At 45.6% G+C, this 17,047-nt stretch overlaps 1 protein-coding gene across 2 annotated transcripts in view; it reads left to right on the forward strand.

Annotated features, from left to right (window-relative positions):
* The first annotated feature begins 491 nt into the window (after nucleotides 1–491).
* ANKRD13A (ankyrin repeat domain 13A) overlaps nucleotides 492–17,047 on the forward strand; it is a 33,077-nt gene continuing 16,521 nt past the window's right edge. Inside the window, exons 1-5 of one of the 2 annotated variants that reach the window (XM_077775110.1) lie at nucleotides 492–601; nucleotides 11,503–11,635; nucleotides 12,680–12,804; nucleotides 15,425–15,470; nucleotides 16,617–16,760. In XM_077775110.1, coding sequence (XP_077631236.1) covers nucleotides 506–601; nucleotides 11,503–11,635; nucleotides 12,680–12,804; nucleotides 15,425–15,470; nucleotides 16,617–16,760 — 544 coding nt within the window. In that variant the 5' untranslated portion in view covers nucleotides 492–505. The remainder of the gene's footprint in view (nucleotides 602–11,502; nucleotides 11,636–12,679; nucleotides 12,805–15,424; nucleotides 15,471–16,616; nucleotides 16,761–17,047) is intronic. The other variant, XM_077775118.1, reaches the window with a different exon arrangement.

Here is a 17,047-nt window from a genome sequence, read left to right on the forward strand (position 1 = left end):
TAAGTTTGTTTGGTGTTGCCCACTTCCAAAATGGCTTCTGGCCAATCAGGGATGCACTGCCCAGTTCCAAAAAGGCTGCAAGGGAGTCAGTAACTGGAATGGTTTGGTCCGGGCCTCCGCTGTCACCCCCTGAACTCAGAGTCGATGGAAGAGGCCCAGTTGTGGGCCGAACCATGTGAGGTTGCTGGAGCAGGGAGAAAGGGGCTGGTGAAGGGTAGGCCGAGTTTTCCACGTCGAGGTCCTGGGCTAAGGGAGAGAGTTTTCGCTCTGTTTTGGGATTGTACTGTGTTTTCCGGTGCGCAGCTGGGGGTAGGTGGGATCGGACCGACCCCGGGCCCTGTGTCTGGCCTCGCCTCCCCCCGCCGAGGCTTGCGTTGGTTCGCCCCGTGCACTTCCCAGTTTGGGGCAGTTCGGCCCGCAGAAGTCGGTTCGCTAGCTGTCAGCGCTGGCGGGAGCGCGGCGGGGCGCGGGGTGGGCGCGGGCCNCCAGCTGCTGCCTTCTCGCCATGTCCTCCAGCCGCGACAACAGCGGCCACTTCCCCTTGCACCTCCTGGTCTGGAACAACGACTACCGGCAGCTGGAGAAGGAGCTTCGGGGCCAGGTGAGGGGCGGGGCGGGGGTCCGCCCACGGGAGAGGCGAGGGGAGTCTGGGGTCGCTTCGCCTCCCTGAGCCCATCTCTATCCCTCTGCCTTCGGGGCCCCGCAGACCCCCTCTTCACCTCTGTAGCCTTGGGACAGTAATAATAATAGGGCATATATCGGAGTGCTGTGTGCCGGGCCCCGTGCCTAGGGCTTTATAAACCATCTGTATGGCCTTTTCAACAGTCCAAGAGGTAGGTACCTTTATTACATTTGCCAGAGAAGGAAACTGAGGATCTCAGGGGTTCTGTGCCTTGAGTAAGGTCGCCCACCTAATAAATACCAAGTCGAGATTTTAACTCAGGCCAACGGGCCCCGGGGTGCACGGTCTTAACCAATTAGGCTCCACTGCCTCTCCCGAAGAGGAGAAGAGGCGAGGCGAGAGCAGCACAGACCGCTCACCCCACCCACCCTTTTTGTATGAAAGGGCTTGGAGCCCAGGTTCTAACTCGCCCTGTGACCTTGGGTAAGGCATTTTTCCTCTCTGGCCCAGGGAGACTGATACCACCAAAGTTTGAGAATCCCTGGTGCACAGGATCCTTAAAATCCCTTCCTGTCCTAAAGTGCTTTGATGCCTCATCTTTTATTTATTGCCGTCTCTTTAAAGCAATGGTTCTCAATTGGAGGTGACTTTGACACACACCTCCTGACCCCCAATGGTAATGCATGGAGACATTTTTGGTTGTTACAAGTAGGGAATGGAAGCTACTGGGATCTAAGAGGTAGGGGGCAAGGGCGCCGCCCACCATCCTGCCCTGCACAAGACAGCTCCCTACAAGGGAAGATTATCTGGCCCAAAATGTCACTCGTGTTTTGCTTGAGAACCCCGGATTTTAAAGGCACCTCAGCAATTCTGGGAGTGATTGGTGCCGTCAAGTGACAAGCTAGCGTACTTAGCAGTTAGGATAAGGATGTGTAATTATTTGGTGTAATTCTTGTTGACTTCATTTCATCCAGTGTGCTGAAGTCCTGATTTTTTGACTGGCTCAAAATCGATGCTGTAATTGTCAAGATACTGTGCTGGAAAAGGAGCAGTGGTTTCTTTTGGTTGTGAGCCAGGTCAGCATCAGCTCATCTGGGGGATGGTTACTGCTGAGTATGTTCTTGCGCGCTGCTGTATTTTTAAAAAATTTTTGAGCACCTACTGGAAGTTGAAAGTTGCTCTTTTTTCATTTAAAGCCTCAGTCCAGACAGAATAAACTGTTATTGGAAGAGTCATTGGTCTTAATTAGATCATGCCCCCAGAGTAAATGATTCACCATTAGGTGTCCTGGCATACCTGGTGATTTAATTCCCTCTCTTACTGGTCGTGGCTCAGAGGGACTCCTTCATCATCTTTGCTCTCAGCTGAGAGTATCTCACCTTGGACAGTTGAAAAACGACCCAGGCAATCATGCTGTGCTCTGCACCTGCACTTCCTCAGTATTGGGGCTGCCCCAGCTTCTTGTGAAATATTGAAATAAAGTACAAAGAAAATCCTAGAACTAAGCTCCCTTTTGCTAGAGAATTTCATCACCACCATTAAACCACATACTCTTGAGGCACCTGGGTGGCTCAGTCGGTTAAGCATCCGACTTTGGCTCAGGTCGTGATCTCATGGTTCGGGGGTCCGAGCCCCGCATCGGGCTCTGTGCTGACAGCTCAGAGCCTGGAGCCTGCTTCAGATTCTGTGTCTCCCTCTTTCTCTGACCCTCCCCTGCTCACACTGTCTCTCTGTCTCTCTCAGAAATAAATAAAACATTAAGAAAATTAAAAATAAATACAAATAAACCACATACTCTTTCAATACTGATTCCTGAAAATGGCAGGATTTTTATTTGTTGGAGGTAAAGAAAAGAGTTTGAGTGCACTGCAGTTTTTCTTTATAGAAAAACTTGTTCAATAAGAACATGGTCTTGGTTTATAACCTAAAATGTGGCAGGGGGCGCCTAGGTGGCTCAGTCGGTTGAGTGTTGGACTTTGGCTCAGGTCATGATCTTGTGGTTCCTGAGTTCAGGCCCTGCGTCGGGCTCTGTGCTGACAGCTCAGAGCCTGGAGCCTGCTTCAGATTCTGTGTCTTGCTCTCTCTCTGCCCCTCCCCTGCTCATGCTCTGTTTCTCTCTCTCTCTCAAATATAAATAAACATTTTTTAAAATGTGGCATAGTTATCTCTTCTTTTTGTAAGCTGTAAAAAAAAATGTCCATTGAAAGTTTGTGTGCCTCTTCCCTTGAAAATGTTAAGGACATCTGTGATGAGAGAATTATAATTTTGCAGCAGATTTTCATGGAGTGTACTTGTACTGTCAAGGGAGTCAAAGGAAGAGTATTCATTCTTGCTAATTATTTGGTTTTGCCTCTGTTACTGGTTATCACTGTAGATCATTTCACAGTATACCAGTTTCCTCTGGGTAAGAGGTAGTTAAATGTATTCATAAAGAACATCTTCACCCTGAAAGCTTGACTGTCATGACCGCATCATCTAATCTCAGTCCTGAAACTTGGCCACTGAAGGAGTAGAGATGGAGCTGGCTGGCTTCAAGGGTGTGCGTGCTACCTGTGGTCAGCAGGGACCTGTGCTTGGTTTAATGCTCTGCTGTCACTGTTGTGAAATTCCTCATTGTTTTTTTGGAAAAGGAACCTTGCATTTTCATTTTCTGCTGGGCCCTGCAAATTATGTAACCGGTTCAGGGTTAAGAAGTTGATCGTTGCCATCATTGACAGGAGATACTTTGTTGCTTTCTTATTTGTCAAGATCTCTTGATGATGAAACAGCTACCTACTTCTGTGACTTGAAGGCAGTTCGGCTAATGGCCAGTACTAATGCTGATTATGTCGTGAGCCTGGGCCAGCTCTTTACCCTTGCTGAATTGCTTCATCTGTAAAAACAGAGAGGAGCACTGTAAACCTCCTCTTTTGCCAAGCAGTGGGGTGAAGTGCTTTTTGTGCAATTTTAGATTTGATTCTCCCACCAATCCCCTGGAGTGACTGCTGTCATGACCCCCATTTTACAGATGAGGAGACTAGATAAGGTAGACTGGCTCAGTTGCATGCTCAGCCAGTGTGGCGTCACCAGAAAGCTGGACTCTGCCCTAATGCTGTATCCTTAACCCTTCCATTTTGCTTCTCTCTGTAAAAGTCCCTCCATCTCACAGTTGTGGACAACGAGCGGGCACATAGTAAGCGGGAGTAATCTTGTGTACCATCATTGCTGCCACGACTCTGTTTCCTTTTTGTATGCTCCAGTTTTGCTGCAAGGAACCTGTCCTGGCTGCGTAATTAAAAACAAAAAGTCCTGTCGCCCCAGCAATACAAGCAGCTGTTTCACTTAGCGTTTTGTTTGCCAGGAAGCCTCTGCTGGCCATTCCTTCATTCCTTGCATCCCACGAGTGAGACTTGAGGCAGGCATGCTGGTGGCTGTAAGAATTGTAGTTTGTTCTAGGAGCAGCAGCACAGAAAGAATCAAGTTCATCCAGAGGAAGAGGACAGGCATGTCTGTGAGCGTGTGCAAGTCAGCCCCCACCCCAAGGTCTTGCTGCGAGCCGGGGTGTGGACTTTGCCGACTCTGCAGTAGTTTCAGGCTCTCCATGTTGGCTCAGCAGAAGCACTTTATTAAGTGCCTCTTAACGCTTCAGCTCTGTGGTCTTTAATATTCAGTGGGGCCTTGAAGTTGGTGCAGTGGAAATGATTTGTGTCACGGTTATGATGTTTGTCATTTAGCTAGAGATGTCTGTTAAACATCTCTGGCCTTCTTGGGGCGCCTGGGTGGCTTAGTCGGTTAAGCGTCCGACTTTCACTTGGGTCATGATCTCGCGGCTCGTGGGTTCGAGCCCCGCGTCGGGCTCTGTGCTGACTGCCAGCTCAGAGCCTGGAGCCTGTTTCAGTCTGTGGCTCCCTCTCTCTCTGACCCTCCCCTGTTCACGCTGTCTGTCTCTCTCTCCTAGAAATAAATAAAACATAAAAAATTAAAAAAAAAAATCTCTGGCCTTCTTACAGATGCTGGGAGAATGAGGGAACACTGACAGGGACATATGCAAAGGTCAGCAGTGTGCCTTAGATAGTAGGGAGAGGACCCAGGATCAAGTAGGGCAGCAGAGGAGACCCAACTCGAAGGTCAGCCCCCTGTTAGGAAGCTAGCAGGTGAAAGTCCGCCACCATCAGGGCAAAAGGAAGAGGATGTTCTAGGCAGCAGCAGTGCTCAGAGCTTGACAGCGAGCCACCCTGGGGTTCTCTGCCCAGTCTACAGCGGGCCAAATCGGGCCCTGGGCACACGTTCAGTTTGGCGCCTTTTGGCTGGAGGCCTGCCAGGAGCCAAGCATCCAAGATGCAGGGGTGGCCTGCTCTCGGGTGATCTCCCTTGGCCCTTGGGGGCTCAGGCTCACCTGAGGGAACTACACCCATGGGTACCATTCCCTGCCTGACCTGAGGTGGGCGAGTCAGTGTGGGCCACAGCCTTGGAGGACCAGGGCAGGCCGAGATGTACAGGAATGAGGGTGGTTGACTCTTGAGAGAATGGAAGGCCAATTAGCAGCCTCTTCCTGGAGGGAGGTCCCCCAAGGGGCACAGTGAAAGTTTATCAAGCACTCGCCTCGTGCTAGATACCAGGGTCCTGAAGGGTTGAGGAGCTCACCTGAGGGAGACGGGGTCTGGAAGCTGGCCTGTGGTCTGGCCAGACAGCCCACACTCAAAGTTGGGCCTCTTTCTGCCTCCCGAGGGCCGCAGGATGTGAATGAGGCTTGGAGCGAGCAGAGCTGGTAGGCTTAAATTAGCACCTAGGAAGGAGATGTGCAGAAATCTCAGTTCCTCTTTGGGGGTACTGTTATAATTTAAAGGGCTGGGTATTTTTAATTTGATACAGTTCATGATTGAAGAAAGCTAAAGGAAAAACCAAAATGATCAGCTTCCAACGTGAATTCCAGTTTAATTTTGAAAGCTCTCGCCCACTGAGCGAATGTCATTGGTTGGAGGCCCGAAGCCCCACTATTAAGTGTAATGAAATTTGAACAGATCTCTGTTAGGGAGAAAGTGCCTGCTTATATGAAACTCCATATGTGGGTGTATGATAATAAGAGCTAATTCTCACTGCTTCTTACGGGGTTAAGTATTGAGCCTTTACTCTTATAAGAACTCTGGAAGGTAGGTGTTTTTTATCGTTCCCAGTTTACAAGGAAGCAAACTGAAGCCCAACAGAAATTAAGCACCTCATCAAACGATATATAGACGATAGATTAGTTTTATATATCAAGCACATACACATGTAGGGCTTTTTTTAAACATCTTTGTTGAGATACATTTCATACCTTAAAGTTTATCATTCAGCGGTTTTTAGTATATTCACTGAGTTGTGTCACCATCACCACCATCAAATTCCAGAACATTTTCATTAGCCCAAAAAGAAACCCTATCCCCCCGAATCACTCCCGATTTCCCCTCAACTTCTTCACCCCCAGGCGACAACTAATCTCCTTGCAGTCTCTGTAGATTTGCCTATTCTGGACGCTTCCTGTGAATGGAATCAGACAGTAGGTAGCCTTTTGTGTCTTTCATTTAGCATGTTTTGGAGATTCATCCACATTGTGGCATTTTTCAGCACTTCATTCTTTCCTGTGGCTGAACAGTATTCCATTGTCTGCATCACCACATTTTGTTTATCTGCTTACCAGCTGATGGATATGCCCTTCCCGCCCCCCCCCACTATTTTACTGTATGAATAATACTGCTCTGCACGTTTGTGTATAAGTTACTGCTGTGCACGTTTGTGTATAAGTTTTTATATGGGTGTGTTTTTCTTTCTCTTGGGTGAATACCTATGAGAGGAGTTGGGGGGTCATATGGTCACTCTATGTTTGACTTTTTTTTTAACCCACACTTGATTTATTTTTTTAATATTTTTTTTAATGTTTATTTATTTTTGAGAGAGAGAGCAGAGGAGGGGCAGAGAGAGACTGAGGAGACACAGAATCTGAAGTAGTCTCCAGGCTCTGAGCTGTCAGCACAGAGCCCAACGCGGGGCTCAGATTCACGAACTGCGGGATCATGACCTGAGCCAAAGTTGGATGCCTAACCAACTGAGCCACCCAGCTGCCCCTGTGTTTGACATTTTGAGGAAGTGCCAACTGTTCCAAATTGGCTGCACCCGTTTTCCGTTCCCACCATCAGTGTATGAGGGTTTCCAGTTTCTCCACATTCTTGTCAACACTTGCTATTCTTTATGAGTGCAGTTTTCCTAGTGGGTGTGAAGTGTTACTTAATTGTAGCTTTGATTGACATTTCCTTGGTGATTAGTGAGACTGAACCTCTTTTCATGTACTTATTGGCACTGGCATATCTTCTTGGAAGAAATGTCTATTCCAGTTCTATTCCCATTTAAACATTGGGTTATTTGTCTTTTTTATTCTTGAGAAGTTAAGGTTCTTCACATATTCTGGATACTAGCCCCTTATCAGATAAATGACTTGCAACTATCTTTTTCCCATTCTGTGCGATGTCCTTTTACCTTCTTTATGATATCATGTGAGGTACAAAAGTTTTTGATTCCGGTGAAGTGCAGTTTGTTTGTATTTTCTTTGGTCTTTTATGTTTTTGGTATTGTATCTAAGAAGGTTTTACCTAATCCAAGGTCACAAAGATGTGCTCCTGTTTTTCTTCTAAGAGTTTTATTGTTTTAGCTCTTACATTTGGGTTTATGATCAATTTATTTTTTTAAGTTTATTTATTTTGAGAGAGAGAGCGAACACATCTGTGTACGCACGTGCACACACACACACCAGTGGTGGAGGGGCAGAGAGAGTGAGAGAAATAGAATCCCAAGCAGGCTCTGTGCTCACGAACCATGAGATCATGACCTGAGCTGAAGAGTCGGATTCTTAACTGACTGAGTCAGCCAGGTGCCCTGGGTTTATGATTAGTTTAGAGCTTAGTCTTGTTTGGGCTGCTGTAACAAAATACCATAGACGGTGTAGCTTATAAACAATGGATATTGATTTCTTACAGTTCAGGAGGCTCTAAGTCTGAGATAATGGTGCTGGCAGATGAGATGTGGTGGCTGGAGAGGGCTGTCTTCCTGGTCCATAGCAGTAGTTTCTCGCTGTGTCCTCACATGGCGGAAGGGGGGCTGGCAGGCTCTCTGGGGTCTCTTTTACTAAGACACTAATTCCATTCATGGGAGCCCCACCCTCACGGCCTAAGCACCTCCCGAAGGCCCCACATCTAATACCATCATCCTTGAAGGTTAGGATTTCAGACCACATTCAGACCACATGCATCTATTGAGATGATAATGCGTTTTTTATCTTATTCTATTGATACATTACATTGATACAGTGATTACATTAATCATCAGGGGTTAATCCACTTTTGCATTCAGGATAAATCTCACTTGGTCCTGGTGTTTTTAACAGCACTTTTTATGTGTTGCTAAATTTGTTGTGCTAATATATTGTTGAGGATTTTGCATCTATATTTGTAAGAGGTGTTGGTCTGTGGTTTTCTTTTTTTGTGATGCGTTTGTCATCAGGATAATACTGAGCTCATACAATGATTCGGGAGGTTTTCCTTTATCTTCCATTGTTTTGGAAGAGTTTGTGAAGAATTGATATTAAATCTCTGAATGTTTGGTAAAAGTCACCAGTGAAGCAATCTAGGCCTGAAACTTTTTTCCTGGGAAGTTTAAACATTACTGATTCAGTCTTTCGTTAGAAAATTTTCAGGGTCTCAGCAATAGCACTGCTAGGAATTTACCCAAGGGATACAGAAATGCTGATGCATAGGGGCACATGTACCACAATGTTNTAAATAAACATTAAAAAATTAAAAAAAATAAAACCACACAACAAATAAATAAATAAAAATAAAAATAAAAAAAAGAAAATTTTCAGGGCCTGGGGCACCTGGGTGGCTCAGTCAGTTGAGCTTCCGACTTTAGTTCAGGTCATGATCTCACAGTTCGTGGGTTCGAGCCCCGCGTCGGGCTCTGTGCTGACAGCTCAGGGTCTGGAGCCTGCTTTGGATTCTGTGTCTCCCCCTCTCTCTGCCCCTCCCCTGCTCTTGTTCTGTCTCTCTCTGTCTCCCAATAATAAATAAATATTTAAAAAACAAATTTTCAGGGTCCATCTGGGTAGCTCCATCGGTTAAGCATCCGACTTTGGCTTAGGTCACGATCTCACAGTTTGTGAGTTCGAGCCCCATGTTGGGCTCTGTGCTAACAGCTCAGACCCTGGAGCCTGCTTCAGATTCTGTGTCTCCCTCTCTCTCTGCCCCGCTCCCATTCCCATTAGGTTTCTCTCTCAAAAGTAAACATTAAAAAAAATTTTTTTAAAGAAATTTTTCAGATTTTCTATTTTTTCTTCAGTCAGTTTTGTTAGTTTGTGTCTGTCTAGGAGTATGTGCCTTTCATTTAAGTTCCCTTACTCGGTTGGCATACTGTTGTTCACAGCACTCCTTTTAAATACTTCGTATTTCTGTAGAGTTGGTAGTGATAGCCCCTCCTTCCACTTTTGCTAACTAGAGTCATCTCTCTTTCATCTCTTGGTCAAACTAGCTGAAAGTTTCTCAATTTGGTTGATATTTAGCAAAAACCAATTTTTGGTTTTGTTGATTTTTCCATATTCATTTGCTATTCTCCGTTTTGCTAATTTTTACTTTAATCATACACTGTTTTAAAAAAATTAAAGCTTATTTATTTTGAGAGAGAGAAAAAGAGCGTGAGTAGGGGAGGGACAGAGAGAGAGAGAGAATCTCAAGCAGGCTTCACACTGTCATTGCAGAGCCAGACGTGAGGCTTGAACCCACGAACCATGGGTTTATGACCTGAGCTGAAATCAAGAGTCGGGTGCTTAATCGACTGTGCCTCCCAGGCGCCCCAATCATCCACTGTTTTTAATAACTGTCACCATAATATAGTGTTCGTCCTTCTGTCTCTCCTTCCAAATGAGAAAGGGGCAGTGAGGCTCTTCAGAGCTACACTTAGTGTCACACAACGCATTGCCGTCTGGCTCGTATGTATGGTTTTTTCTGTGGTCCAAAATAGAATGTCAACAGCTTAGTGTATTTGGCTTTGATGTTACACATCCTATCTAGTGGTTGCCCAGGATCTTAGGTGTAAATCGTTAGTGTGAGATATTAGTTTTGTTCTGGGGCATGAACTGCATTAAATTGAATTTCCCCTTTTCTGCGAGAAATATTGTTAAACATTTCCTATATGTCAGGCAGTATCCTGAACGCAGCACCTTTCCTGTAGACTGAACTTGTTGGGTGAGAAAACAGTTTATATAACAGATGTGCAAGGAGATAATGAATTTGCTAATTATTTCTTCCGTGCTAAACTTCAACTCAGTTAAAAGTCTTAGGTGTATTACTTTTTTCAAAAACAATGATTTAATGCAAAGTAGAGAATAAGGTGGTGGAAGAAGCTGAGAAATATAAGACTTGGATCCGGCCCTTTGGAATCCTCAGTCTCTGGGGAGATAGACAAACCGTACCCTTGGGAAAAGCCAGGGAATCCTGGGAGGTGCCGTGGGCCCCATTCCAGGAGATGTGTTGGTATTCCAACGCCCGGAGAGAAATGCCTTCAGCCACTGCTGTTATTCCTCGATAACAGTTCCTGTCTTTGCTGCAGAGTAGCCATGATGCAATGAGCAAAGCAGGGAGCTTCAGTAGCTGGTGGACAGCAGTTGCCTGCCTCTGCTTGCCTTCCTCCCCTGTGGCCAATAAGTGGCATGTTCTGCATATCTTCGGAGGCTGCATAACAACTAGCATCTCAAATCAAGAGAAAGCACATTTTCTAAGAAGTAGATGGCACTTTTATATCCCAGAAGTCCCATGGCAGTTTACTATGTCCTTGGACGAACATTCAGTGTCATCTTGGGAAGGCAGCATTCATCGTTCAGACTGAGCTCACACCAGAGAAACTGCCACTCAGCTCTGGCCACCCAACACAGGTGGCGGAGGGTGGGCCAGAATAGGTATAAAGCGTGAAAGCCGAACGGCTGTGTCTAGCTAGCATGGGGAAGAAAACCATCCAGGGGAAATGGACCAAAATGGCCCGTGCGTGTTCTCACATCCCCCTCTAAATATGCTCGCCCGCATGCCTGGCAGGTCATGTGCACCGCGGGGCCCGTGTGCGCTGCCGCTTTAGGGCTTGGAAATCCGTCCAGAGTTACGAGTGGCGTTCCGGTGGGATCCCAGCTAGAGAATGTAATTTTATTCTGACCCAAATTATTTTCTGAAGTTTCAGTTTTGCTTAAAGTCTACACTTCCTGTTCTAGACCTGAATGCTGACATATGCTTGAGAAATGCCCCATGTTCCGTGTCAGAGGGTGGCTGCCTTTCACGAAAGCCCCTAGTCTTTATTCAGTCTTACTGTGAGCGCTACTGAGAGCAGATGTGTTTCATTATCTGAGGCCTATAGCCAACGTTTATTTATTAGGCATTTAACTTTATAGAAAAAGGAACTCAGGAATTATTATCTTTGTTTATGGCCAGGTTAATATTTCAACCACTCCCATGTGCAAGCATTCATTTTTCCATGTATTGCTATAATTAATGCGTAAATACTGTTTTCTGTTTTTATACTAAATTTAAAAAATTTAAGTTTATTTATTTATTTTGAGGGAGAGAAAGCAAGTGAGTAGGAGGGGCAGAGAGAGAGAGAGGGTGAGAGAGAGAATCCCAAGCAGGCTCTGCACTGTCAGCTCAGGTCTGACCCGGGGCTCAAACTCATGAACCATGAGATCGTGACCTGAGCTGAAATCAAGAGTCAGACACTTAACTGAGCGAGCCACCCAGGTCCCCCTATTTTTATACTAAATTTTCTCTCTCAAACGCATTTCCATGTTTTGATGTAATATACAGTATACAATTCTACAAACACTAGTGTTTATTTCACAGAATGTGGAGGCTCTGGACCCACGCGGTCGAACCTTACTGCACCTTGCTGTTTCTCTGGGACATTTGGAATCTGCTCGAGTCTTGCTCCGACATAAAGCAGATGTTACAAAAGAAAATCGTGAGGGATGGACAGGCAAGTATACTTTTAAAATCACGTTGAAAACCTTCTGTTTTGGTTTCATCTGAAACCAGACCGAATAAAGCCCAGTCACAATTATAATTGTCCTCAAGTTATCTTTACCTTAAGACTCTTTTTCTCTCTTGGGGCGCCTGGGTGGCTTAGTCGGTTAAGCGTCTGACTTTCGCTTAGGTCATGATCTCGCGGTTCGTGGGTTTGAGCCCCGCGTCGGGCTCTGTGCTGACTGCCAGCTCAGAGCCTGGAGCCTGTTTCAGTCTGTGACTCTCTCTCTCTCTGACCCTCCCCTGCTCACGCTGTCTCTCTCTCTCTCTCTCCTAGAAATAAATAAAAACATTTAAAAGAGAAAAAAAAAAAAAGACTCTTTTTCTCTCTTGGGACCAGGGACCAGGGTGAGTTGATGAGGGCCTTGGGGGCTGCTGGCTGACCTGCAGCACAATGGTCTGGGCCAGCAGCCCTCCGTACAGGGTGACTCCTATCCAGAAAGCAGCTCTCAGTGCAAACCCTTGCACCACACATGAGTGTGGAGGCCAGATTCCCCCTGAGGAATGTGATGTTAACTCCAGTGAGTCTGTCAGGATAGGCAAAATCGAACAGAAATTATGGCTATAAGTAGCCTTTTCCAGTGAAACCCTGGCGTTTCACTTGTCTGCAAGCTGTTGTTGGTCAGAGTAATTGTATGTTGGCCGAGCAAGGGAGCACCTAAGCCCTACCTGCCCAATCCACACCTGACCTCAGCCGTGTGGTCTCACAGCGAAAGCCAGCTCTCAGCTCTCTGAAGACACCCCGGATTTCAGAACCAGTGGTCCGAGAAGGGGCGTGGGGGGAAGATCAAAGCTGGTTTGATCAAGAGGCTACAAGTGCTGTATTTTCTTTCCATTGTTAAGAGCTAGCGATAAGCAGCCATGGTTATAAAAGTAAGGTGGGACTGTAGCCTCTGTGTCTCTTTGAAGAAAATATTGGTCTTTGGTCTATAGATTCTTTTCAGACTGGCTGAGGGATTTGTCAGAGAGCCTGACATTTCACTGTCTCGATTTCCAGTTTTACATGAGGCGGTGAGCACCGGTGACCCCGAGATGGTGTGCGCCGTTCTGCAGCACCGGGACTACCACAACACGTCCATGGCGCTGGAAGGGGTGCCTGAGCTGCTCCAGAGGATTCTCGAGGTATCTGTAAAAATTTGGCGACGCCATAATGTGAGCCAGTTGCGGACAGCGTAGCTAGAGCCACAACTGGGCCTCCACGTATACCTTCATCGTGAGAGTTTTACGAGTAGTCAGTATGCTCTGTTTAGTACCAAATGGTATTATTCCTGATCTATTAAACGTAAGAGTTCTTTTACAAATTACGTTTCTGGGTCACTAGCCCTACCCTTTTAAGTGCTGCTTAAACACAATAACTTAAGACAAATAGACATCAAACAATTAATTTATCTGGGTGCCTAGCTGCTTCTCTTTTAAAAAAAAATTTTTTTTTAATGTTTTATTTATTTCTGAGAGAGAGAGAGAGAGAGAGAGAGACAGCGTGAGCAGGGGAGGGTCAGAGAGAGCGGGAGATTCAGAATTCGAAGACAGGCCCCAGGCTCTGAGCTGTCAGCATAGAGCCCAACGCGGGGCTCAAACCCACAAACCGCGAGATCATGACCTGAGCCGAAGTCAGACGCTTAACCGACTGAGCCACCCGGGCGCCCGTGGGTGCCTGTCTTCTTAACGGTGGCCTTCTGAGCACAGGTCATTCTGAGGAAATTGTGCTGAGTATCGGTTACTATACAGGGGTTTCCAGGGCCTGCTCAGGCTCCGAAGTCTGTGTGCACCTTCTCCTTGCCACTCCTGTCGACTCCAGACATTAGCACTTTGTGACTTTGAATCTGTTGGCTTAGTTTATGGACAGCCCAGGGGTTCTTGGCCAGTAAAGACAGTTATCTGTGAATTAAGGTGCATGGGCTCTGTGATCCTCAAGGGTCATTTTTACAGCAATTTACCTCTAGGCTCATGGACTGTTTTGCATGACAGTTGCCACTCGTCAGACCGGCTTTGTCACCTGCAAGAACCGTGTTAGGAGTCAGTTGTGCAGCATTTTCAGGGCAGGAGGAGACGAGAAAGTGACCGTGCTCAGATTTGCCTGTCATTTATTCTCAGTTTAAGCACACGAGTGAGCCTCTCAAAATATCTCCAAAGATATTTGCCAGATAAATCCGCTGCACAACTTTAGTCAACGTATTTATTGAGAAAAATGAACAGCTCTGTTGAGAAAAGGAACAGTTTGTGATGAGTAAGACAATCACTGCCCATTATCCGGGCACTCTTTTTGCAAGGCACATTTGTGTGACACTCACGCGAAAGCATTCCTGGAGCTACTCCGTTTTCAAGGACTGCGTGAAACCTTCCATAAAGTATGAAATAGTTGTTTTTAAACAGTGTTGTGCCTGGTGTGCAAAGACCAAGTGGGTTTATTGTTTTCTTATCTAATTTACTGGAGGAGGAACTAAAAACACATCTGCCCACTTGGCAAAGCAGAAAATGACTGAATGTGGGCTCACCCTTCATTTAAAAAATTCCGTGTGAAGGATTTTCTTTTCCTGCCTGTACTGATGCACAGCAGTAAACCGCACTGTCCTGTGCTCTCGTCTTGAAGCTGCAGACAGCCCGTGAATGGCCTGTGTGCTCGGTGGCACCAGATGCTGGGGTTGACATTTTGTCTTTCAACAGTGCCCTTAAAATAAGCCCACCGCTTATTTATCTCCTTAAAATAAGCCCACTGCTTCTTACGTGCTGCCCCTCGGAGGGCCTTTGCCCATCACTGGAATCCTGTTTTACTCTAGACTAGGTCCTTAGCCTTCCTGTCCTGTGCTGTTGTAAAAACCATGACAGAGCCAGGGGAGTGGGAAGGGACAGAGCAAAATCAGGGATTTCTAGCACTTCTCTTCTTGGATGGTAACTGCTGGACTTCTTAAGAGCTCTCCGAGGACCTTCTCTAAAACTTCCTGGCAGGACAGGGGCACCTGTGTGGCTCAGTCAGTTGAGCATCCGACTTTGGCTCAGGTCATGATCTCACAGTTGGTGGGCTCAAGCCCACAGACTCCGTGCTGACCGAGCCTGCTTTGGATTCTCTATCTTCCTCTCTCTCCTCCTCGGTCCCCTCGTGCGCACCTCACCCCCATCCCCNTTAAAGAATTCATGGCAGGTCAGAAAGTCATCCTAAACAGGGTTGCTCTGGTGATGTAAAATTTCATAAAGCCAAATACTAAAAGTTTAAGAGGAAAATGAGGGCAGAAGTCTGTTAACTGGAGGGAAAATCAACTTCCTGGGGAAGTGATGTCTGGCAGCCTCTTCTGGTTTTGAGGTCCAGTGAATATGAAGCACTTGCCAGCACACAAAACTTTTACAGTCAAGTTCCCTGTAGAATAGGTGGACATGGCATTCCTTTCTCTGTGTTCAGGACAGTCTGTTACCCACATCACATGGCAGCACGTAAGCCCAATTTCCAGGCTCATCTTTCTGCTAATGTTAGGAACCAGATTGCTTCCTACATCAGATTTGATTTTACCTCCCTCTAACCTTGTTGCTTTCAGTTAACTTTATTGACTGTCTAGACATATTTTATATCGAGATAAAATAACAGCCTGCATATAAAATAAGCACTCATTTTGGATGGGTTTGCATTTTATGTCTCTTCTTATTGTCTCTGTTCTCTCCCCTTCCCCCTCTAAGACCTCATGAACCCTTACTGTGTCTGCATTTAGCTGATAGTGCCCAGGGTCACTTACTTTAAACCTTTGTCCTCTAGGCTCCGGATTTCTATGTGCAGATGAAATGGGAATTCACCAGCTGGGGTGAGTGGCTCTGGGCTTATAATTTATTTGTTTCCAGATTTATTGAGCCTGAATAGAAGTTTATTTTTCCTTTATAAAATTTTCATGTATGTATATTTTTAAGTCTAAGAAATGCATGGAAAAAAAATAAGGAAAAACTGTCACCTATAATCTCATTTAAGCACAACTACTATTAGTGCTTTGGATGTTTTCCTTCTCGTTTTTCCCCCATGCATAGAGATTTTTCTCAGAAGCATCTGTAAATATAATATAGACACAGTTTTTTCTCCACTTTTTGTCACTTAGACACTTGTCCATCTTATTAGTTTTTTAAAATGTCACTTTAAACAGCTACAATTTTAGTTAAGAATATGTACCATAATTTATTATTACTCATTTCCTTACATGGTTCAACTTGCTTCTTTTAAACTTGTTATTAGAAGGAAGAGGAGGAGATGGATCTTGGAATTGCTTGGTTTTTCACAAAGTGGATGTATTTCTCCAAAATCTTATGTAAGGCAAAGTGACTGACAGTAATTCTCATAGATGTTCTGCTTTTATTCCTTGTAGATCAGTTAATAACAGCTCCTAACCCCCAGGCTGCCAGCCATTCCACTCTGACTTCTCTGCCAGGCAAGAAGTCATATTCATAATGAAACATTTAAACAAAGGAAAAAGTATGTAAAAGAAGAGAACTTCAGGTTCTTCTGGAAAACTTACAAGGTCTTCCCTAGTGCCAATATCCACATCTTTCAGATATTTTAGGTTTGATATTTTGAAAGGCGGATATGACAGTATGTTAGGGCGCAGCCACATGGCAGGAGCAGCATATGTGAGCGAGAAGCCAGATGGACACGCTCGGTAGCCCTGATGATGGTCAAAAAGAGGTCCATGTGGGTATCAGGGATGCCCCTGGGAAATTCACGTAGGGTTTTCTCAGACAAGGCACATCTGCACTTTCATAAAGAGCTTCAGAACAGAAGGTCCATTTTTATTTTTGAAAAATGGCTTCCCCTATTGTAAGCATGGGAGCCACGCCCTGTTCTGATGGTCACCATCACACCTCTCCTGTCTTTTTGTTACTAAAGTTGGAATCCTGATTCCTTGGGCCTACATGCTCCGCTTGGTCCTCAGGTTTTTCCTCAGCAGTACGCTTCTCTTCTCCAGTGCCCTTGGTTTCCAGAATATGCCCGAATGATGTCTGTCGAATTTGGAAAAGTGGAGCCAAACTGCGTGTGGATATCACGTTGCTGGGATTTGAGAACATGAGCTGGATAAGAGGGAGGCGCAGTTTTATATTTAAGGGAGAAGGTGAGTGATTCCATTCATAATCACTGTTCACACTAAGTGACAGAGTGATAAAAAAAAATTTTTTTTAATGTTTATTTACTTTTTGAGAGAGAGAGAGAAACAGAACATGAGTGGAGGAGGGACAGAGAGAAAGGGAGACACAGAACCTGAAGCAGGCTCCAGGCTCCAAGCTGTTAGCACAGAGCCCAATGCAGGGCTCGAACCCACAAACCATGAGATCAAGACCTGAGCTGAAGTCCAGTGCTTAACTGACTGAACCACCCAGGCACCATGACAGAGTGATTTTT

The sequence above is a fragment of the Crocuta crocuta genome, unplaced genomic scaffold (genome assembly GCF_008692635.1).
Source record: "Crocuta crocuta isolate KB4526 unplaced genomic scaffold, BGI_CrCroc_1.0 scaffold313, whole genome shotgun sequence".
NCBI classification, from domain to species: Eukaryota; Metazoa; Chordata; class Mammalia; order Carnivora; family Hyaenidae; genus Crocuta; species Crocuta crocuta.